The following is a 23343-nucleotide window of genomic DNA, read 5'->3' as shown; positions in this document are numbered from 1 at the left end:
CCTGCTCTGCTGGGGAGCTGCAGGTTCTGCCTCGTGATGTGGAGTCTGGATAATTCACTGTGTCCTCCAGAGGGTCACTCACTTTCACATTGTACTTTTTTAGTCATTAGCACGACTTTTGTGAGGGTGAGTATAGGCTATTTCAGAGTTTCAGAATAGGCCTATTTCAGATGAGAAGGCGGCATGAGCCTTTGCCTTAAGAAGCAAAATTATACTAGTTGCAGTATTATTAGGAAAGTACATTGATGGGCATATTAAATACCAGTCTTCTTTAAACTATAGATAGGCCTATTGGCCTAAGAAACTTACGGATTTGTGAAAGATAAGACAAGCATCTAATAATAATAGCTAAGGAGTTTGTTTTTAGTCAATGACTAGTCCTGCCAGTGAATGTTTTGGATGAAACCCCAAAATTAATGAATGCATCTGAAGGTTAAAACCTCAGCTGAGAGCTTCTCTTCAGAGTAAGAAATAATGGATCTCTTTTGTCTAATTTAGCCAACAGTTAATTTCACTTGTATGCTTCAATAAAAGACACTGTATCATTAATTGCCTCATTTTTCAATTAACTGGACTAATAGCATTCAAATTTAAGGTTCTAGTGTGATAAATTGATATTCATACGCTATGTTATATTAGGAAATCAAAGACTTTAATTATCTGATATTTATAATTTCTTGTTGGCTGATGTGCAACCTCGGAAGCAATTCATTGTGCATGCATTTTAACACCTCATCAACTTAAAGGTGATATGTCTTACTGGCTTCATAAAATTCACAGTAAGAACAACATGACATATGTTAAGCAGTGTATATTGATTCTCCTCTGAGTCTATGTGGCTGTTTTCTATGTGTTTATCGTTTTCACCTGGCTGCAAACCAAATTTCCCTATGAAGTTGAAATAAAAGTTAAGCTCCTTTTTTCTCCTAGTTTAGAGGTCAGAGAATCACAAGGTAAATTCAAATCATTTTTCAGGCATGTGTCACACTGCCTATATTCATGTATAATACAGTGTCAGGTATTTAGTTTAAAGTATAGCATCCACAAAAGAAACTTTTATACTCATACCATATCTTTGCGCAGTAAAATCACATTTAAACAGATACACGGCACAGAACGTGTCAAAAATAGCATGCTATTAACCTCTATCTAAATTCATGGCAGCACTATAATTAGTGCAGTTATCAGGGTGAAATATATTTATATGTGGGTCACAGAGCAGTGTTCATTAGCCAGAGATAATCAGTGCCAAAGACACACAAAGCAGTATAGTCCACATTATGCATAAAGATGACAATAGTGGAACTCATTTCTTGTCCTCGGCGGTTCGGTGAAATACTATGCTCATACGCCTTTCTGTTTGAAGATAATGGACATAAAGCTTTCAGTTGAATAACGCATGGATACAAGGCTTTATTCATGTAGAACTGGAAACATGTAGACAGCTACACTCTACTATTCTGTTGCACTCCTACTCTTCATTACACTATTGTGCACATGACTCAGGTTCCACCAGAGGGAGCTTTAAGCAAAGACACTTCTGTACAGCACCTGCACCCAATGAGACCTGGCATTTTTCATTTTATTGTCCTTTCAGTGAGCCATACAGAACAACCTGATGGCGACATGAAAAACACAGACAATGTCAAGGATTCATGGCATTTTAATAATCCCCCAAAGGACTGAAAAAATGGAAGTAGTGAGGTTAATTTTAGAGAAAGAGTAAAACATATTCAAGCGTTAAAACATGTAAGATTGATTAAAAGTGATATAAACAAAGTTCTGCAAAATCTGACTGCTCGAGTTCTGCTTCTATAGATTACACAAGAGATTTCTGATCAACTAATTATTATGACTGATTATGTATAATGTGTAACTCGTGATTTCTCTGATCTCATTACGAACCTATCAGCATCACAGATAACAAGAGAGCTCAACCAATCAACACCAGGGGGTGCAATTATGTAAGTGATTCCAATTATAAAAGGCTTGTGTGGCAAACTTCAAGTATTTACTTTGCAGGGAACCAAGAGCAAAATATGATTTGGATGTAATCAGGCCACAACGGTTGCTCGGAGCTAAAAGATTTCTTATCTTCGTGGGGACATATTTTATTAATTTTGTACTTGGGCTAATTAGAGTGTGAGGCTGCGTGTTAGTGCATCGTTGCAACATATTCACACATGCTATTTGATGATTTGCGACATCAATGCTGTCCTATAGGCATCAAACAGGCATATGTTGGGTCTAATTTCTTTAAAGCGTAAAATAACACACAGTTTTTCTAACGTTCCATGTCAAAGCCAAATGACGTCAACGCAACATATGCATGCATTGATAAGGGAGTGTGCATGTGCATGTGTGGGTGTGGACATGCCAGTTGAGATGGATTTATGACGGAGCCATCACACATGGCTAATCATGTGGAACAGTGGGCACAGAGCCGTGGAACGGAGAGTGGAGAAATGTGGTCTGGCCTTGAAAATTTCCTCTTGTTTAATATGGATGCTGTGTTTTGAAAATATGTAAATTAACACGCAGTCTGAGGCAAATTCTTCAACAAACAGATGTCAGAGAACACACTGGTAATTGTATCAGCCCCCGTAGTACTTTCATGTGCATTTATTCAGAGCATGCTTTCCACTTGTTCAACCCTCTTCAGTGACTTCTTGTCATATCGTTTGTGTGCACTGTATTCTTGAAGTCAAGTTTGAGTCCCCCCTCTGTCTCTTTAACCAGGGATGACACAGACATTCCATCTTGGCAGTTCAATAGATTGCCAACATAAGGTGAACTTTTCAGAGTGACGAGATGCATGTCAGTCAATAGACACCTGACAGGGCAATAGATACCACTGACCTTGTTGCCAAAGGCTTGAGTGTCACATGAAGAGGCTGGGGATCAAGAGAGACTCTTGAAGTGGAAGGATAAGGAGCCGACTTCCCTTTACTGCATCCTCAGCCAATTTGGATCTCAGAACACAGATAAGTGTAGACATTTAACAATATCTGCAATATTAAACCTCAATAATATTGTTTCTTCAATGCCCATACCACTTTTGTTGTGTGCATAATATAAGCCATCGATACAGAATATCACAGTAAAACTGCCCCATTTATTCCAATAAAAGTGATACAGTAGCGAGCATAAATGCAGAAAATGTACATCTTGTTTTGTCTTCTTGGTTTAAATGAACATAAAATACGCACAGTAGTAATGCTAATTGCATTTGACAATTTAACCACTGCCACTGTAAGCGTGACATTGCTATCAGGCTGACATTAAGCAGGTACAACATACCTACTTAGTTGATTATATTAAAATGCTTACATTTGCTAAACACAAAGTGCAGCAGAGGGTGATGATTTTCCCAGTTTTTACTTTTGTCTTGATGTATTACATATGTAAATGTTGACCTTTTGTTGGTTTTGGAGGAGAAATCTGATCATCATAGTTTTAGCAATTAATCTTGAGGGGGGCGATGAATGTCATTTTATGGCAACCGATCCAATGGTTTTTAAAACATTTCTCTCAAAGGCACACATCTCAGTCAGTAAGCGTAATGCCAAAGACAGCTGGAGTAATTACCTGGGAGTCATGTCTGAACAAATTTGATGTGCAAATGCATCTTGTCAGTGTTGCAATATTTCAGGAAAAGTTTTTAAAAAAATTGCCTTTTTGGTGGAGCTTCAGGCAAACCCAGGACATGATCAATCTCACAAAGATTTTTTTCCTCGGAGTGTAATAAAGTCTGAAGAAATCTTAATGGAAATCCAACCAGAATATTTCCATATGAAATCCTAAATGCTGGACTAAATAACATCAGCAGAGATACTGACCAACCTGGCCACTTTAAGTCAAATTATCAATTGATTTCCTCTTGGGAAAGCCAACTTGCTGAGTCTTGAAACCTGCTGGGAATAGTGAACCCATTTCATTACACTTATAGTCATGTGTAATCACTGCATTTACGTCACTCTGCAGTCCAACAGAGGAATTTTTGGATACCCCTTCTTCTATGTCTATTCCACATAAAGGTGATTTATCATCATAGCAGCACCAACCTAAACAATTTTATCATTCTCATCTAAATATTCTAATTATGCTTTGATAATATCTGTGTTTCCCCCTAAATTGGCTCCAGGGTTAAATTACTTTGACAAGTAGGTCAACAATGTGATTCTGTTTGGCAGCTGTCAAATGTCACTTCCATCAGTCAACTCATGTTGACAGATTTTTCTATTATGTCAATGTATACAGTATGTACACCTTACAGCCTGGAAGTGACAATGATGCATTCTTGAACACACTGCAAAGGAAGGTTGGTCAAAAATAAGAAGTACAAATATTTAGAGATCTCTTATACTCACCTTCACCATTAGTCAGTCTGGGACACCAATTGAGTAGCGTTGTGAGATGTGTAGCTCCAGAAACTCCATATATATGCTGGCGTCAGTAAAAATGGTCATTTTAGCTGCTGTCTCTTTAAACGCACAGCACTGTGTGTAAAATACGCCACTTTGGGGCTCTGAATCAAAACAATAACAAAAAAAAGACATCAAGGCTGGCGGTGTTCTCCCTGCCAATCAAAATGCTAAAACAACAATTAAGTTGTCATTGAATATTTTATTTGCAAATGAAAGAGTAATAACTCAGAAGTCGTAAAAATATACATTTTTTTACTTGTGATATTTACATGGATTGTTTTCATCAAACGATTAAACAAAAAAGAAAAAATCTGTACGGTATTACAAAACCAAAGAGAAGCCACGGCAGAAAAATTGATGAGAATTAACAAAACAAAAGTGTCTTACATTTCCCTTTAGTACCGCCGTGCTGAGCTCGTCTCCCCCTGACATCGAAACAATGTAGTCAAGAGAAAACGGCCAACCACACAGATCCCACACAGGCCGGTGATGAGCACAGCACACAAAAAAGTGCAAAGTACATAGATGATAAAGTCAACATAAACATAAAAAAGACCAAATTAAAGCTTCATAAAATTTCTGTGAATGTATTTACAATTGCAGATTTTATACTTTTTTTTCAAATGTATTTTTATTACTTTTTAATTTTTTTATTTTTTATTTTTATTTGACTATTTTTTAGCTGGATACAGTTATGTTACATTAAAGCAAAGCATTCCCGGTCATCTGCTCAATCTCCTTTGACATGCAGGTCCCTTTGCTTTCCTTATTGAGGTTGACAGCAGCTTCGTCCATCTCCTCTCTTAAAAGTAACAATACATCACATTCTCCTATACTGACACACAAGGCCTAACCACAAAATCTGAGCCCTGCTCCACAGCTTTATTTAGAAATAAAACCGCTAAAAAGAAAGAAAAAACATTGTGGCTACATGAGATTCATATTCCTATATAATGCAGGATAACCATGACTGATTTCATGTTAACTGCACCTTTGAGTGTTGATAATAAGACAATATATAGTGCTGATGGATACTGTTTCAAAGAATGGCATGTGCTGCTAACACTATGAGGTGTCTTAAGCCTCCTCCACTTGCAACAGAACTGACAAAGGCTCCATGAAATCCACTAGTTGGAAAGAGCGAAAGTTTGTCAGGCCATGGAGCGTCACACATGAGAGCAGAGATTCAACACGAGGGCTCATAAACTGGGGAATCTGCCACCTGAGACTTGAAGTTGCTTGGAAAGAAAATCAAAAAAGCTTGGAGGAATTTAACAGCTGGAAGACTTGCATCCCATCCTCCACCTCCACTGCTACATGGTGGAGAGAATTTCAATGGCAAGGGCCTACAGCCCTGGCTCAATATCAATCCTGTTATAGCGCTCCTGATTCCCAGTAGGACACTCAGAGATTCCCATGAAAAAAATGTTTGAAGCATATGCTATACAGATTGTTAAAATGCATAGCAATGTCTGTCTTCTGAGTGCACGTGTAATTGCATGCATGTGTTTGTGTGTGCCTTTCTTGCTACAAAAGCTTTTATCTGTATTCGACTGTGTGTGTATGTGCACATATACCCTGGGTGATGTACACTGTCCCTTTTGGTGCTGCATTTAGAATCCGGGTTCCATCAGTCAGTGGAAATACCTCCAGACATTCGATCCATCAAACTGATTCTCAAGAAGCAGAAATAACTAAGGATTGCCGTTTGGGCTTTTGTTTGTGCAAACTGCATGTATGTGTAACTGTGACTGTGCATGAAGCACAAACCTGTGTTTCCGTGTGTACCTGAATGTGCCATGTGTACCTGTTTTTGTGTATATACAACTTTTACCTGTTTTAATTGTGTGTGAGTGTGTGTGTGTGTGTGTGTGTGTGTGTGTGTGTGTGTGTGTCTGTCTGTGTGTGCCTTGAGATGCCATCAGTACTCCTGGGGCCAAGCGCATTCCATGTTAAGAGACAGCAAGTGCAGGGAGGGAGCTTACAAGTGGCCTCCAGAGCTGACAATTGTTATGAATTATGGACGTGCTTTGTCTCTCGACACCACCCCCACAAGTAAAAACATGACTGCTGTCTGTAAAGCCAAGTGCAATAAGCACATACGTCAGAAAAAAGTAAAATAAACACTGCCAATCTGCAGTCATATCAATTTGGATTGCGGTTATTTGCCTGACTGGATCCTTCTCACTCATTGAACGGCTAACATGAGAATGTGTGGGTGTGGCCCAAGGGCTTATACTGAATTTACATGCACACACCCACACATACACACTCACACACATTCACAAACATGCATGCATGCACGCAAGCACGCACGCCCACCCAGACTCACACTCACAGTAGCTTCCCTGCTCGAATGTGAACTCCTGTCTCTAGTTGAATATAAAAGGCATTTTTCTTCTTACCTTCCCTGACAGATAAGTCACAAGTGTAATCCTGCCTGTGGAGTCAAACCACGTGCTTTTCAGACAAGATGTTGGTTTTGCAAATATTTTGATTTGTATGTGAAACATTGTAAGGCGCCACTACTAGTACAGAGAGAAGCAAGATTCATTCCAAGACTCACTATTTTATGGGTTTGACCTATAATTGCGTGCTCTTCTTAGAGCCAGTTAAGGGTTAAATTCATCTGAGAGTTAAGATGAAGATAAAGTCATGAAAATTAAAACAACTTTGTTTCTTTTGGTGTAAACATGCTGATAAAACATGAATGGAACTTAACTTTAACTAGTGCTGGAGTGGAAATTTGAGCTAAACTGACTAAATGAGAGCACTCTCCAGATTATTCCTAATGTGTTGACTATAGCCCTCTTAAAACTGCCGGTTCAAGGACGCGTTATACGTATATGTCCCTGTGACATCTCGCCTTCACTGTGAATGTCACAGAGGCGTAATTGGGGGACAAAGTGATCCCAACTCTGGACCTCTCTACCTGGAGGAAGCAACAGAGGTGTTACATGGGAGAAACAGGATCTGAAGAGACAGTAGGAACAGCATTGTGTGTGTGTGTGTGTGTGTGTGTATGTGGAGACCCCCTGTTTCTTTACACACTGTCCTTCCGCAACACCCTAAGGCCCTGTGAATTCACAGACTGGGACACAATCTTACGCCATTGTGGAATCATTATAAATGTACAAGGAAGTAATAATGGTGGAGCTTCGTAACACCGCAATTGCCGAATTGGACTCTGTAAAGGGCTTACAAATACTTATCAAATCAAATGGAAATTTGGTAGTTAATCTGTCAATGCTGTCTTTCTGGGGAAATGTTTGAAATTAGGTGCTCCGTAAAGGTTACAGGGTCTATAAAATCCAAAGATGTTTTTCTCTCAACGAGTCAATAAAATCAATACAACATCTCATGAGAATCTTGCCAGGACTTTGGAAGGTATCTTGCTTCTCGAAACAGCGGGAGTTTAATATCAGAGGAAGGGACTTCACTTGTACACACATGTTCATGAAAAGCACACGGTTTAAATTCCCTTTTGGATCCCTAGTAACTCTTCTGTGAGGGATATATCTCCTCTCACATAACCTTATTTATTAAATTAAATGACATCATGTGCGTATATCTATCTGTATGTACAATATAAAACAAGACTGATTACAGAATGTACAGTACATTGTCCAGTGGCAAAGGATTGCTTTCTCACCATGGATTATTCACTCTGCTTGATGCTTCCTCGGCTACATGTTGTTTCTAGGGCAAGTTTGTGACGTTGTATCTCTCAGTAGTTGCTACTGTTGACCCTCAAAGCTGGATGTGAACAGAGACTTAACCACTGGTGTGCTAAAGATAAGGACAAAGAAAAAACCAACAAAGGGAAGAGGGATTGCAAAGGCACACTTTATAGGCTACTTGCCCCTTTTTTTCATACTTTCAATCAAACTGCACTGGTCCTGTCTCAGGCAACGACAATGGGGGTTTAGCTAGTAGCACAGGTTGACCAATAACCAAGCAGGACTCGATAATTCAGCGAGACAGCAATAGAGTGCCACTGCGTTTTCATGGATCCAGAGTACTGACAATGGTACCATACACACCCTATAGAGTTGACACTTCTAGAATCATACTTCTCGCTCCTTTCTTTCGTGTAATAGTACTTGTGAAATTGAACTTTAAGGTCAATCCTTTGTGCCTCAGCTGGAATATTGATTGAGTATCTTGCAGGTTGCTGGAAACAATGGAATCCACCATCTTTGTACATCACACATTCATGGTGACAGATTTTGGTTTAAGTTCAGAAGTGTAGCAGGTAAACAAAAAGAGTTAAAAAACTGAAAAAAACAAACAAAAAAAAGCAACAATATTAACCCATCCTAGGGATCGGTGGCACTTCTAAATACGGATGCATTGACATATAGCTGTCTGTCACCCTTTACAACCTTTTCAGAGAGAAGAGACACAGGAGAAGAAAAACAGAATAAAAGTCAATTTAAATCCAGCTGGTCTAATAGATGCTTATTACCTATATTTAAAGTATTGACTTGCTATAGGCCTAATACATACTATTCAATTATTCAGGGAAGATATTCAGTACCAGAAAAAGGATGTCCATAGATGTAGACAGGGTGTGAGAGAGGGGGTAGACAACTCCACTGTCACTGCTACATCCTTGTGTTTCCCCTGCTGATTGGTAAAACAGATGAGCTGTTTGTGAGCCACCTGAGGCAGATGATGCATGCGCCGAGCACTCTGTTTGTGCACATGGATGGGCATGATCGGCCCAGCCCATGGAAGGCAAAGGGAGTTTGTGGTTCCAGAGCATGTGCAGAAAGCAGCAACTCCAAGGTGAAGGGTGACATGTATTGGATAATCACTCGCTCCCCCCCCCCCCCCCCGCTCATCTTAGAAAATAAAAATCAGCATATGTCTTACACCCTGGCACTTTACTCCTCTTTGTTCACGCAGTTCTTGTATCCATGTTTTATTTGTCGACAACCAACTCTCAACAGCCGCGAGAAACTCCGTTGGTACTTGGCTCAGAGTTTTGGATCCTTTTTTCATCATCCAGCCTTTCCTGTTTACCTTTTTCACCTCTTTCCCTCCACAGCGTGTCTATCCGTTTGATTTGATAAATAAATAAAAGCTCTACTGGGGGGGCTCCTTCAACCTCACTGCACACAGTGTTTCCCTGTGTCTTCCAAAGCCGAAAGCAGAAACTCCGAAAATAAGTTCTGCCTTTAGCTATGAGACAAAAACATTGTTGCATCTCAGGTCTTGCTTTCTTCTTTTGTTTTGTTGATTTATGTAATTCAGTAGGGGGCAAGCATGTCTTTAGATTCCCTTTAAGTATGCATTCATTTAAAGTACTTTTGGACTTATAGTATTGATTCTTTTAATTACATCCTTTAACTAGTTGCATTTCTTTGTTTATGGAAGAGTCTCAGTCTTTGGGATAGGGGTTGGGGTCTTGGGCCAGGAGTGGGAGTGTCACATGGCTGAAGGAAGAGGCTATAACTTTCAGTCCTACACAGTCTGAAAGGCCTTGGTCTGGGCGGGGACCATGAGGGTTGGAGGTGTGGGCCCAGACATGTTCCTGGAGTTGTATTTGGGAGTGGTAGGGGGCTCGGGGGTCTTGGAGGGCACAACTGTGGTGTAGGCTGGTGGGGACTGAGGGAAGCCCGGAGGCTGTCCATTTTCCTTGAGAGCTGCCACGGCAGGTGGGCGGGGGCGATGACCGCGCTGGGCGCTGTTGTGCACCATGGACTGGGTGGAGGAGGCACCGGATCGTGAGCTGCCAGAGCGAGATGAAGACAGTGAGTTGGGCTTCACTAGCTTAGCCTTGGGGGCCTCTGCATCTTCCCTGTTGGTAGGAACAAACACACACAAAGAAAACAATAATTGTTTTATATCCAAGAGGAACCCACACATACACCAATTTATACAGAAAAAAAAAAAAAAAAGCAGAGCCCTGTTCCGAGACCCTGTTGACAACATGGGACTAGTATTATGTGGGTACCTTGTATAGCTCATTAAATACCACCCAGCCCATGAGTTTTGTGAAACACATTTGCATGGAGTAATGATATCTGCTGAAACCACTATTTTCTCCAATACAATTGTTGGAAGTTTTTTGCTGAGAACACAATGAAAACTTTCCTGTATAATGTTGTTCAATAAGTAGGATGAAACACTTTTCGAAATAGCACAGAGGAATAGAAACTGCAAGGGGAAAATGTGTGAAAATTGACAGTAGCGTTAATCACTGATCACTGATCCTTTATGCTGTTATCGTAACTTGGATGGCATTGAAACTGCAGAGGATATTTGAAGTTATTATAAATCATTGTCACATGGTCATCATGGGGTGTGTGGGCTTTTGATTCTGTACATTAGGTCAGATAGAGAAACCTCTCATATTTACTCTGCAGCAGTCTACACAGTTACTTCTCAGAACGATCAGAGAAAGTCCCAAAACTTCTGGTAAAATAAATAAACTGAAACGGCAGTAAGTTTGGTTCTAAACCTAGACCCAGGAGACGTGCGTCACTAAAGCTGCTTGGGTCTGCTTGAGCACATTAGCGGAAAAGACTCAGACTCTGAACACGATATAAAAAAAAGAAAACATTTCACCACATCTACATTATTTAGCTGAAGCTGTCCCTCAACCACATTGCATTATTTAATGTTACAACAGCAAATGTGCACCTACACCCACTCTGTCACAAAAAAATGTTGCAACCTTTACAAGTGTCATTGGCTGTCCACAGGGTCCACCAAATGCATATGTGATTGAGAGGAAGGAATAAACACTGGTGTGATCCCTCATCTCAGACAGGCAGGCAGGCAGGCAGACAGACAGACAGACAGACAGACAGACAGACAGACAGACAGACAGACAGACAGACAGACAGACAGACAGACAGACAGACAGACAGACAGACAGACAGACAGACAGACAGACAGACAGACAGACAGACAGACAGACGCATAATGACAAAGGCAGTGTGAAAAGAGGGTTCTGAGGACAATCAATGACCTTGTTACTGTTTTTTGGTAACACATATGGCAGGTGGATTGCTAAGACATCAAAAGACACAGACTGACTGTGACTGTGTCAGTAAGCACTTGACTTTCCAACTTTAACTGTATTATAAGACTTTTGGTGGAATTGGTGCTTACACACACAGCTAATGCAAAGCTGTGTGCGCTAAAATCGAGCACTACTGCTTCCAAGCCCATGTTGGAGAAAACGTCTGAGTCCAGCCATTTCTCGAATGGTGTTTTCATGCATGCACAACATTTCTTGGGTTGGCTACATGTATGAATGCAAACCAAGAAGTTTTTCACCCCAACTTTAAAATGTCAGCGTGAAGTCAAGGTGGTCTGAAGTGTGAACGTGGCAGGTATTATTCAATTAAATTCACCTCAAGAGAGTGGGTGCACAGAATGAAGCTGCTTTACACTATTTTCTGTATGTTCCTTCACACTCTTCACTCATTCAATGATACTGTGAATAATTCCAATTACACTTAAAACTATTATAAAGGCAAAACTCTAACAATATGTCAAATCTATTGCTTTAACGGCCTTTTCCGTCTTGTCCTTTTTATGAAATTTCTTGCCTCCCAAGGTCCCTTCATCTTCCATCTGACTCGGAAAATCTCCGCTGTGAGGTGCATCATGGGAAACAGACAACTCAGGAATATTTCAGGAACTGCCTATCCTAAAATTTATTACAAATTTTCTGAAATCTTTTGTGAAAATAGTAAAGTTTTGTGCTTCTAATTACATATTTAAAATTGGAACCAACATTAATTTTGTATTAATTACAAATATTGTTATTACTGAGACCTTGGGCAAAACTGTTTGATGGTTTTTATGCATGCAATACCAACATAGACCACTGTGCGGAGCTTTGGATTGGTTTGCATAAAGCCAGCTTTACTGGTAATTGTTTTAGGTTTGTGAATGAACACAAACAATTTTTGACCGTGTTTGTCCACCAGAGTGTTGGGCATATCAGTTTAACTTAATTCATGTTGTTTTGTATCATTGTATTGGATCAAAGGTTCATTTTTTTTTTTTTTTATTGGAATCTCGGACCAACAAGAAATGGATCGAGGACATCCTTATTAAGAAATGCATTAGACATTTGACATTGTCTTTGCTCCTTTAAGAACATACGTACGGAACACTGTCCAATTCAACCCTTGGACGCTAATTAGATTAATTTTGGGTTTGATTTACAATAGAGGCTACAAAATACAAAGCATTACCTTGAATATTAAATATCTAAAATGTTAACACCAGACAACATTGTGTTCTGTATAAGTATCATATTGCATATCAAGCCTTAGATCAGGGAAAAAGTACAAGTGCTGCAGCACCTACATGTCTATTTAAGTACGGTAGGCTCAATCTGTATTGTTGCAAGGTATTCTTTCTATCTCCCACTCACTCCCCTTAATCCTATCATGCGTATGTATATTTTTTTGTTTTTGCACAAGATATTGCTTAATCATTTAGAAACGGTTGCTATACATGTTTCACTTCTGATTTTTTAAACAAAGAAGTCTGACTGGCTTTATACACAGTTAAAGCAGATGTCACACATATGAAACAAATGTAATCATAAAATACAACATACATTTTGCACTTGTAGTTCAAAAACAATTTAAGGTTTGAACTCTTCAAAGGTGTAGTAGAAGCATAACAAAGATGAGGATGAGCAGTGAAGATATAGAAATTAAAATATACAAAGAAAAACACACATGGCTACCTTAATTCACAATCTCACACACATTTGGAATTAATTTTGCCTGGTTTAATAAAAAAAAAGTAAAACAGTCCAAAGAGAAAAGAGGATGAGCAAACCTGATCTCATTCGGAGTCTCCTCCTCCTCATACTTCTTTTTCTCTTTCTTTCGGAAGACGAGCCAGATGATTAATATGACAATGAGGACGCCGAGGGATATTCCCACTACCGCACCTGCTACCATACCTACATCCCTCGCATCTGTGAAAGGAAAGAGGAAGGATGAGTGATGAGAGATAAAGTCAATTACTGTCACATATAATTCTTAGTTTTATTCCTAATGTTTAATTCACAAACAGTGATGGTCCCTTCTCAGTTAGTGGAAATATTTCAACACTCTTGTGTTTGCTGCCACAGTGCCTAAATTCAATTTCACACCAGGGCTGTCAACCTGGTTCTGCTGAGCTACCACATGTGTCATTTTCTCTACACATGATATGACCCCAACCGTCCTGGGCCTCTCAGGAAATGTATTAGTGTGACAGTGAAACATAACTGTTGAAGCATAGGTGGTGGCCAGTAGCTACCATTTAAGGTTAGTGCAGTCTCCACAGTGTTGGAGCACTGGGGGAGAATTGGAGAGGTGAGGATGTGTGTGCGTATTAGGGTAGGGGAGGCAGGTGAAGGGAATGAAACTATTTCCAGCTGCAGTTTGAAACAATAACCATCAATCAGTCTGGCAGTCTGGTGCGAGGTGACTGCCCGGAGGTCGACTCAACCGTCCCTCTCCAAAACTCACGCTTCATCGTGACCTCAATGGTGCAGTTTTCCTCTCCCACGTCATTGCTCGCTGTGCACCTGTAGACACCCGTGCTGTCCATGGTGAGATTCCTCAGGGTCACAATCTCTGGGTTCTTGAGATCTGAAGAATTAAAACAATGATGAAAAGAGACTGAAAGGGATGGTTTGGTAATACACGTAATTTTCACATTTTCATTTTTAATGTACGAAAATATGCACCTGCATCTGTCCTCAATTTCAATTACATTTGCAGGACAGCAGAAATGTATACTTCAGCTGAATAGCACAAGAAAAATAGAAGGAGGGAGTATGAGAGGGCAAGAGACATTGATGGAGTGTTTATTTAAGAATGAAGGCCCTGCACACTTAGGCAGACTTAAACAAAGTAAAAAGAGCGATGGAGCCTTACGACCCCATGAGATACCAAGTCATCCCCACTACTGACAACCACGTGATATTACCTTTCACTAGACCCATAAATAATGGCAACTGTGTGTTATCTTCCAATGAAAACTAATTAGGCTGAACAGGTGTTGTTTGGTGGAGGTCATTAATTTGAAGGGTTTTTGTCCAGGCGCATGCCATCTTGGATGCCGGTAGAACACTGGAGGGAAAACTGAGACAGAGAGGTTGGCGCGCTGGGGGTCTTTATGCCTGTTTAGAGAGTAAACAGTTGGGACAATGCCCTTCCATTAACTTCCTGAATGAAAACTGTGATAGTGTCTAACATATTTTAGAGGCAGAAATGCCTGGTTATGGTCCAAGAGGAAAGCCAAAATCTAAATCAGGTAAATAAATAGTTCGACTACCAAGCCAGTGCTTCTCTCTCTTTTTTGGTTACAGACTATGGGATCTGCCAGTCAAGTTCTGGGTTTTACATTTGATTTGCTGTACTCCAGCAGCTAACAAAGAAAACAGAGTTCCTGCTGACTTCATGCATGGAGGTACAAATCAGCGAGGCTGACATTTCATCGTCACAGACTTCTTCATCAGATCACAACATCAGCCTGGGTACTCCTGTTTATACAACATATCCCAACAGAATACAACTAGAAATCACACGGCTGGGTTCTGTTTGATTTCTGGGAGGAGGAAAAAAACAGTGTGCATGATTTGGTCTTTGGTTTGTAAAGATATGAAAAGCATGTAGAATGAATGGTCCAATTAGAAAAATCTGATCTTTAGTTAGGTATTTAATTATTCTGCTGAATCAGCTCATAGAGGAGAATGTACTTATGTGGGCTATTGTTTGCAAGTGCATGAATTTGGAATTGGTAAGAGGTGACGGTAAGGCAGTTTACTCAGCAAAACTCATCCTTGGATAAATGCAGCCAATAAAAAGAACTGATATTGGAATGAATCTTTATAGAATCTCTCTGCAGAGAGCTCAACTGGTGAATCAGCATGTGAGTGAAGTGCCAGTTATTTTTCTTACCTATGAGTGCCAAGTTTGGCAATTTGCCCAGGCTCTTGCCTTTGTCCAGCACACGCTCCCACTTGTAGCTGATGGGATCAGATCCATCGCTGGACTTACAGCTCAGCTTGACATCACTGCCCTCAAGGAGTTTGCCATCCATCCAGCATCTTGGCTTGGACGGTTTGACTGTAAGAACACATAAGAATCAAAAAGTTTAAATACAAGTGAGCAACACATGGGCAAACTTTGGGTATGTGGACACAAATGCATGGACTTCTGCATGGGATCAAACACCATTAAGGTGATGCCATTTACCAATCATGCTGGAATAACAAAGTAAGATAATAAAACAAGTAAACAAAGCTTAAAGAGCCATATGTAATTCTGACTTATAGTATTTTGAATTTGGACTGTAATACCCATTTTAAACATTGGAGAGCATTGGAGAGTCTCCCTTCACCACGTTTCCGACATGGAAGCTTCAGTGTTTAGCCAGCTCTGCATCAGTCTTGAAACCTTTATGCGCTCTAATCTCTCTCTCTTTTTCTTTGAAACGTCTCAAATATTTATCCTATTTTTACCACATTTATGGGCTGGAGCTGATTAAACAAAAGGCCATGTTTTTTTTAGGTCGGGCCAGTTACATCTGAACCAGTTCTTTTCCCCACTTCCATCGCTGCTACACCATTTGTTATTCCTTTTGCCTTGTAGACTAAGAAACAATCAAAACAATCCATGAGGCTTCATGTCGTTGTTAATTAATGTTATGAATATAAGACGTATGTGTTCTGTTGCGTAAACTGTGGCCTGTGCAAATATTACATATCAGGACAAAGACAGGGTTTGTAATATTGACCTGTTATAGCCTTTATAAAATACACTTCAGTATCCTATGAATCATAAAATCAATATACTGTTCATTTATAATACAGAAAGCTTGATATAATATTACTTTAAACTTTTCTGAAAGGAGATGAATAATCGTTCAGAATCCTCTGCTTCCTTATACAGAAAATTGACTGAAGCATGAGTTATTTCATACATAAAGTCAAATTTAACTGTCCAGCACTAGATTCAGAATAATACTGCATAAAAGGAAGGTAGTTCAAAGGAGCAGGAGTTAGATAATAATAAGAACGCATATGACTTGTTAGATAAGGTTGACATGTTTTACATACACTATATATTTCATTTGAAGTTGTCAATTCACTCTATTGCATGTGTTGTTTGTAATGTTTCAATTGATTATCATGAATTGATGCACACAAGATTTAAAAAAAAAACAACAGTCTCTCTCTATTCTCTCTGCCCCCTCTCTCTTTAGAATAGATGATGTTACTTTTACTGTTAATCAATAAGTCAAATGTGAGATATAGAGATATAAAGAACCCAGAAAAACTCATTTGACTTAATTGTGTTTACAAAGACATTGTTGTTCTTTTTTTCTGCTGTAAATCAGTGTATACATTTATTGAGAAAGACTACATAACTGAGCCCAATTTCTTGAAAGTGTGCACAAGCTTGGTCAATAAAGCTGAGTCAGATAGGAAGTGTAGCCCTGAGGGTAGACAGAGCTTCAGATGTTAATGTTGCTGCAAAGCAGCTGCAGAATCTTGAATGCTTCACGCACACATTCAGCCAGGAAGCAAAGACGATCTGCACAATCATCAACACAGTTGCAAGGTCGGCACCAAAGATTACTGCCAGCAATTAAATATCTGATAAAATTTAAATTATGATCACTCTCTACCCTTCTGTTCCTGAGAAATAGATTTACTGTGCAGGGCCAGAAAATTGTTTTGCAGCACATTATGATGTCAGCCAGAGATATGGAGTTCAAAAGGACTAGAGGTTTGTTGGATGGTTGAAAAGAGAGTTAGATGATCAGACTGACGGACGGAAGGATTGACTGACAATGCACAAAATAAAATGCCTTTAGCCATGGCTTTTGCAGGCGTAAACACATGAAAACAGTCCCATAGGGAGTGGATTAATGTGACCCCAAAGCTGGCAGTGAACGCTTGTGGTAATATGTTCTCCACAGGTCAAAGGTTTTAGTTACAGTCCAGTAGCTGGAGGCACCGTACAGTATAGCTGGTGCCTGCTGAGCCCTGTTAGAGCTGCTCTGTTTGGATTCATACTGAGAGGCACTGCAGAGCTATCAAAGCAGGGACGTGGCAGACTGTTTTCTCCCTCCCATGTGACTTATTTTTAGATCAGAAGAGAGCTATATTTAAACATCTATTCTGTATTTTTGTATCACTGTCATTCCCGCAGCGTTGACTTTTCTGAATTTGACTGCTATTGCTTGTCAGCAAAGTGGCAATATTAGAAAGTAGCCAGCACATATACAGCCAGAAAGGTTATGTACATGACTCCCTTTTGTGTATTTAACTGTATTTCCACTGTCCTTGTTTCCATCCGTTTGCGTATCTCACAGCTCTGTCAGGGTCATTTTGGCCAAACTACAGCTGGGATTGAATGGCCAAACTCAGACAAACACACACACACACACACACACACACCTACACCTACACACACACACACACACACACACACACACACACACACACACACACAAAACAATAACACACTTTTTATCTTTACTCATACACAATCACAAACATAAAAATGCATACTCACAAATGCACATAGTCAATGGCAGACACATTGAAGTCATCTGCACATTAACATGCAAGCTTGCACATAAACACAAACACAACCACAACCACTGGAGGCATAAACCCTGGTGTCCTAACAAATTCGTACACTCACTCACACACTGTCTCATGCCAAGCCAGCAACCAGCTCGAGTGCCAAGCTATTATCTTAGCGTGTGGAGCGAGAGGAAAAAAATGCAAATGTCCGTCTCTCTCAAAATCGAAAGTGTCACCGCAAAGCTGAGGGCAATTTGTAAAAATCCAGGCACTAACTCACTGAAATGTCTTTATGGAAGAGAGAGGAGAGAGGGAGCACGAGAGGATTAACAGACTGTTCCATTAGAAAACCAATAACCGCCGGTTGAACTAATCTCCCATGATGTTTTAATAAATCGCCTGCTTTTCTGACATTGAGAACGATCTTGCTCCTCCTGCTGGACTTTGTTGACAGCTTTTGTGGTGCAGCATGCAGCTCCCCTTTTTCTGTCTGTCCTTCAATTTTGTTCAGCTATATGCAGGCTGAGACACATTTAATTGCTGAGCTGGTTGCTAAGCTCTTTATATCTATCTGTATATCGGACACATTTTGGAAAACAAAAAATAATTCAAAAGGAGATCAAATGTAGGATGATGACTCTGCTGCATATGAGGTCAAAACAAGAAGAAAGAGCTTAGACATGAGCTGTACAAACCTTTTTTTTCCTAAGTTGTGACAGTTAGATTGATAGCAGTTGGCTTTTTTGATGTTGTTGAACGACTAAATTTCATTACAGATTTCCCTTAAATTCAGAGCGGAGTCTGTTTTTTCTCCTAAATGTATTAGCCTGCGCTATGCAATGGGAATTTAGAGTATTCAACTTGATGGTTTGCCTATAACTCAGACCCCAAGGGAATGAATCATTGTATGCATTCACAGACTGGGTCCTATATTTCTGGTTTCACTTCATAAACAAACCAATCTGAACGAACCCAAACAGCACGAGCAAAATCAAATCACACTGTCTGAATCAAATTGAATCATTAGATCAGTCAGCATGACCGAGGAAATGTGCCAGGCTAATGACGCAGTGATTAGGGCGCTATGTGCATGCATGTAACAGGCTGAGTGTATATGCAGTTACAAATGGTTTCGTTTCTCTACGTGTGCATATCTCTCTGCAGACCTCAGTTCACAGTATGTGTTTTTATTCAGTGTGACTGACGACACTCACCCAGCACAATGAGGTTCACCTGGCTCCAATGGTACTTTCCCCCGGTCTTGACTTTACAGTAGTATTCTCCAGAGTCGGTCAACAACAGATCACTGATCAGCAGGGAGGCATCTCCTCCCAGATACTCCCCAGCAAAGGACAGGCGGCTGGCCTCACTCCCTGTTGCCTCATTGGTGTACACCTGGCCTCCAAAAAAGGTAATGATCTACAAACATATGGAAAACAGGAAAATACGTTGGAACGTTGTTTATAATGTATTCAAGGCAGACCTAAAGAGGGAGAGATAAAACGTTGAACAGCAGGAATTTGTCGCCTGCTTTGTTAGTGGGACTAAGTCCTACTGTCTTCTTCGCATTAAGCGCTATCAAATCACAGTCGTGCCATTGCCACGTAATTGCCTTCCTCCTTTTAGAGAGATTTTCCAATTTTCTTTTGCGACCGATAATTTTAACTAACATCTTAATTGTAGCCAATGCCAGTATTCATCTAATTAATGCAGCCCATCCCCAAAAATAACTCTTTCATATCAATTAACAACATGTCCCAACAGTGTTACGCTTGATATATTTGATTGGTAGTCTGCCATTAACATTTAGAATGACATAACTCTAATGATGGTGTAGGCACAGCTCCAACAGATCCACATAGTCTCCCACTGGGTGAACGCCGTTCAGTAAAACAGAAAAGCAGCACTCATGAGTAACATTGTTAACACTTTTTAATTAACACTTGGGAAATAATATTTTACAAATGAATGCATTCGCCGGAATGCCAGTATCCGACCAGTGCTCATTTAGCTGATTATCAGTCAGCGCTGTTATTTCCTTGCTGTCTCTACAAGGGGGAGCTGTCCAATTGACAAAATAACAAACTATTCTTGTGCTAAGATAAAAGATGAAAATACCCACGGTGGCACTGGTTTTAGCACTGTGGCTAAAATAAAAGGCTGGATAATTAAACAAATGTCTCCCGCCAAACATTTTATTTTGTAATCACATTCAGACAACTTTTGCTTTGTTTCTTATTTGTAATGTGTTTACACACTCCTCCCTCAGACTACAGATTACTGAATGAATCAAAGTATTATGCATCACAGGTAATATGCTGTGTGTAAGAGTGACCGAGGAGTACAAATATCTTCATTTTAAACAGACGTAGAACATGTTAGACCATTTTTTGTACCAAAAGTCATTCTTCTGTTTGTTTGTTTTTTCTGCCTTATATTTGCATTTGTGTAAATCACTTTGAACTTTAATGGAGGGATTCTCAGTCTTTTTTAGTCATGCCCTAATGCACCCATTTGGAGGAGGAAAAATACTTACTTTAAGATTTTTGCATGGCATCTGGGGTGGCCAATCAGATTTCAAGGCGGGCCCAGGCCACCTATTGTGCCAAGCACCTCCCTGGAGCCCATGTGCCCTCCCCACATACATTTTGCCCCTTCGAGGTGGACACAGTTTGAGATGCACTGCTTTACAGCGAGGAAGTTATTGTAGCACAATGTTTGTGATGCTTTGTAAAGCTGATCTGATAGCTAGCTGATACATTTTGTAACTTCAAATGTCTGACTTTTACTTTCACGACAATGATTCTTCACCTGTTCTCTCCCTGCTTCTGCTTTTGCTTATCTCCGTCTTCTCCTCGTCTCTTTCTCTCTCTTTCCATCCACACACACAAACACAAACAAACACAGCTGTCACACTGGCCTATAACTCAGGGCAAGGGAGAGCCTGCAGATGGGGACTGCTAAATGCTGGTGCCACAGTGCATCAGTGGCGAAGTCAAAGGGGCACCTGCTGTATCACAGGTGACGACTGGCCATTTACACACCAACACTACAGTAGCTTCTAAGCAAACATACAGAGCAAATACACAGATGCAAACAAAGTTCATTGCTGTGCCACAGGCAGAGAGCGACATGGCCCTGACACCTAAATAAATAGGAAATATTTCAAAAGCATTTGCCTGTGGGCACACTTATAGTGCTCTCATGATCTCTGGGCATGTATTACTCACATACTTTTGAGTATAAACCAAAAGTGTATGTGTGGTTAGGCTTCTAATTATGCCTTTGCATGTTTTGCACACATACTTATGACACGGGCACAGAGATAGAAAATTGGCCAGTGAGTGAGGGGAATTTAAGAAGAATTAAGAGGAATATCTGCAGGCTGCTTGCATAGTTTGCAATTAAAATGAGACGGTTTGTTTATTCCGTACAAATTTAAATAGTGTATGCAGATGTGGAGTGTCCCATCCATCTGTAGCTCCAGTGAATGTATGAGAAGTCATCTGAAGAAACATTTGTTCTATTTAAAACAAAACCTACAACCATGGGCCCGTTATGTTTAGATGTTTCATAAACTTTTAATAACAAGTGTCACAAAAAAGGATGTCTGCTCGATGTGTGGGCTTAAGGAGAATCTAAATTGCATATCGTTCTATTAAATGTGATACTTTCTGAAGACAGATCACACATGCGTTATGGAAGAATAGATTACTGATCAGTAGTCAGACAAGATAACGCACAGTTTTGCAACTGTGACTGTAACATGCATGATGTTCAAACAAAAATTGCATTTTAACACCAGGACACTTTACACGTCTACATTTCACACTGTATTTACACTTTAATATCTTTACATTTTTCTACATTTTGTATATTTACATACTTTTCTTTCTTTAACCTATAATTCAACATTTTACTGTATATACAGTAAAACGCAGCAAGATATTCTCCACAGAATTCAGATCGACCCACTAGGACGGGGAATGATGTTTCTATACTGTGACTGCTGCACGGTGCATAGAGTGTCTGCACTCGACCACTACAATCTCTGTGCACGTAATTAAACAGCTGCATTATGTCTTCTGTTTGCCAGTATGCTGTTCTCTGTTCTTTTGTGGATGTTTCCATTCCGTGGAACTACCCGTAGCATCATTATAGCACTGTTGCTACATCCACGTTGTTTTTTATAACATATTTAGGAGACCCTCCGCCCCCCTCCCGTCTGGGCAAATAAAAGGAATACAGAAAAGAAAGGAACCGTCATGTCTGACTGCCAGTTTTAAAGATTATAATCAGCTCAGTTGACCACAATCGTCATGGTGATAGATATTTTATGCATAATTTGTGCTCCAAGTCCAGCGATTTTTGCATTTGCTTGCATGCATCAACAGCACACAGTAAAACCTTCACACATATTACACTGCTGCTGGTGTAATTTCCAAGAAAGGATGATAATTTGTGGGAAGAATTTCAGCTTTAAGCTGCTTATTGTCATTGTTTACACTATTTGGGGAAATTACATCCTTCCCTGTCTGGTGCAGCCACTATCACAAAGCAAGCTCAATACACTGATTTGAATATGTATACTTCTAGTTACAGAGGCTAAATATGAATTATTTTGCAGGATTGGTTTAAACCTTTCTGAGATGCATACAGTGCCTCTGTCTCGCCCCTCTGTGTCCTTTACACATGTTGCCTGTGCATTAGCTTGCTGAGGCTAAATGTTGACATGATGCTCTTTCTCTCTCAACATGGCCTTTAAGCACACAAAAGAATGATTTATTCATTCAGCTACAGGCACAGTCTCTATCCTAATCAAATTTTCAGACGTTTGATTTTAATTAATCGCGCCTTCAATGTTATCCTCCTGTTAAATATTCATTACAATGTGGCAGCACCCTTCTTGTTCATCAAAGCGTGAGACACTTGTTTTCCCCTTTTTTTCTCTCAATCCTGGCCCCTCTGTTTCCCCTTCACACACTTATTTTCTTGTCTTTCTCAGGGTGTAACGTTTCACTGTGCTAACCAACACATTAGTGAATGAACAAATGACTTCCAAAGAGAAAGGAAATCTCTTTCTTCCGACAGAAAGCTTGTGAGCTTTAACGCTCTGTCTGTTATCAGATACTATGTTCAATTTGGGTGTAGAATGGCACTGAATTAAAACCAGTGAAACGATACCAAAATGTCTTCAGAGACTGTGAGAAGGGGGAAAAAAGCCAAAGTAAAGGCTACATTAAGGCTTTTAGGACAGGAAGATGTGCTAGAATACATTATGAAATCTAAAGTAAACTACCCATCGTTTATTTTGGCTAACTCAGTTTCATGTTCATGTAG

General features: G+C 39.9%; 1 protein-coding gene across 2 annotated transcripts in view; it reads right to left on the bottom strand.

Moving 5' to 3' along the window:
• Positions 1-4606: 4606 nt before the first annotated feature.
• The window catches only part of clmpb (CXADR like membrane protein b), a 79270-nt gene continuing 60533 nt past the window's right edge, over positions 4607-23343 (bottom strand). For both annotated transcript variants that reach the window (XM_079354894.1, XM_079354893.1), the window contains exons 3-7: positions 19218-19422; positions 15365-15532; positions 13928-14050; positions 13248-13389; positions 4607-10233 (exon numbers count right to left, since the gene is read on the bottom strand). In XM_079354894.1, coding sequence (XP_079211020.1) covers positions 9897-10233; positions 13248-13389; positions 13928-14050; positions 15365-15532; positions 19218-19422 — 975 coding nt within the window. In that variant the 3' untranslated portion in view covers positions 4607-9896. The remainder of the gene's footprint in view (positions 10234-13247; positions 13390-13927; positions 14051-15364; positions 15533-19217; positions 19423-23343) is intronic.

Source organism: Symphodus melops, assembly GCF_947650265.1.
Source record: "Symphodus melops genome assembly, chromosome: 10".
NCBI classification, from domain to species: domain Eukaryota; kingdom Metazoa; phylum Chordata; class Actinopteri; order Labriformes; family Labridae; genus Symphodus; species Symphodus melops.
Note: the sequence above shows the minus strand (reverse complement) of the source record. Positions and strands in the feature narration are given on the sequence as shown.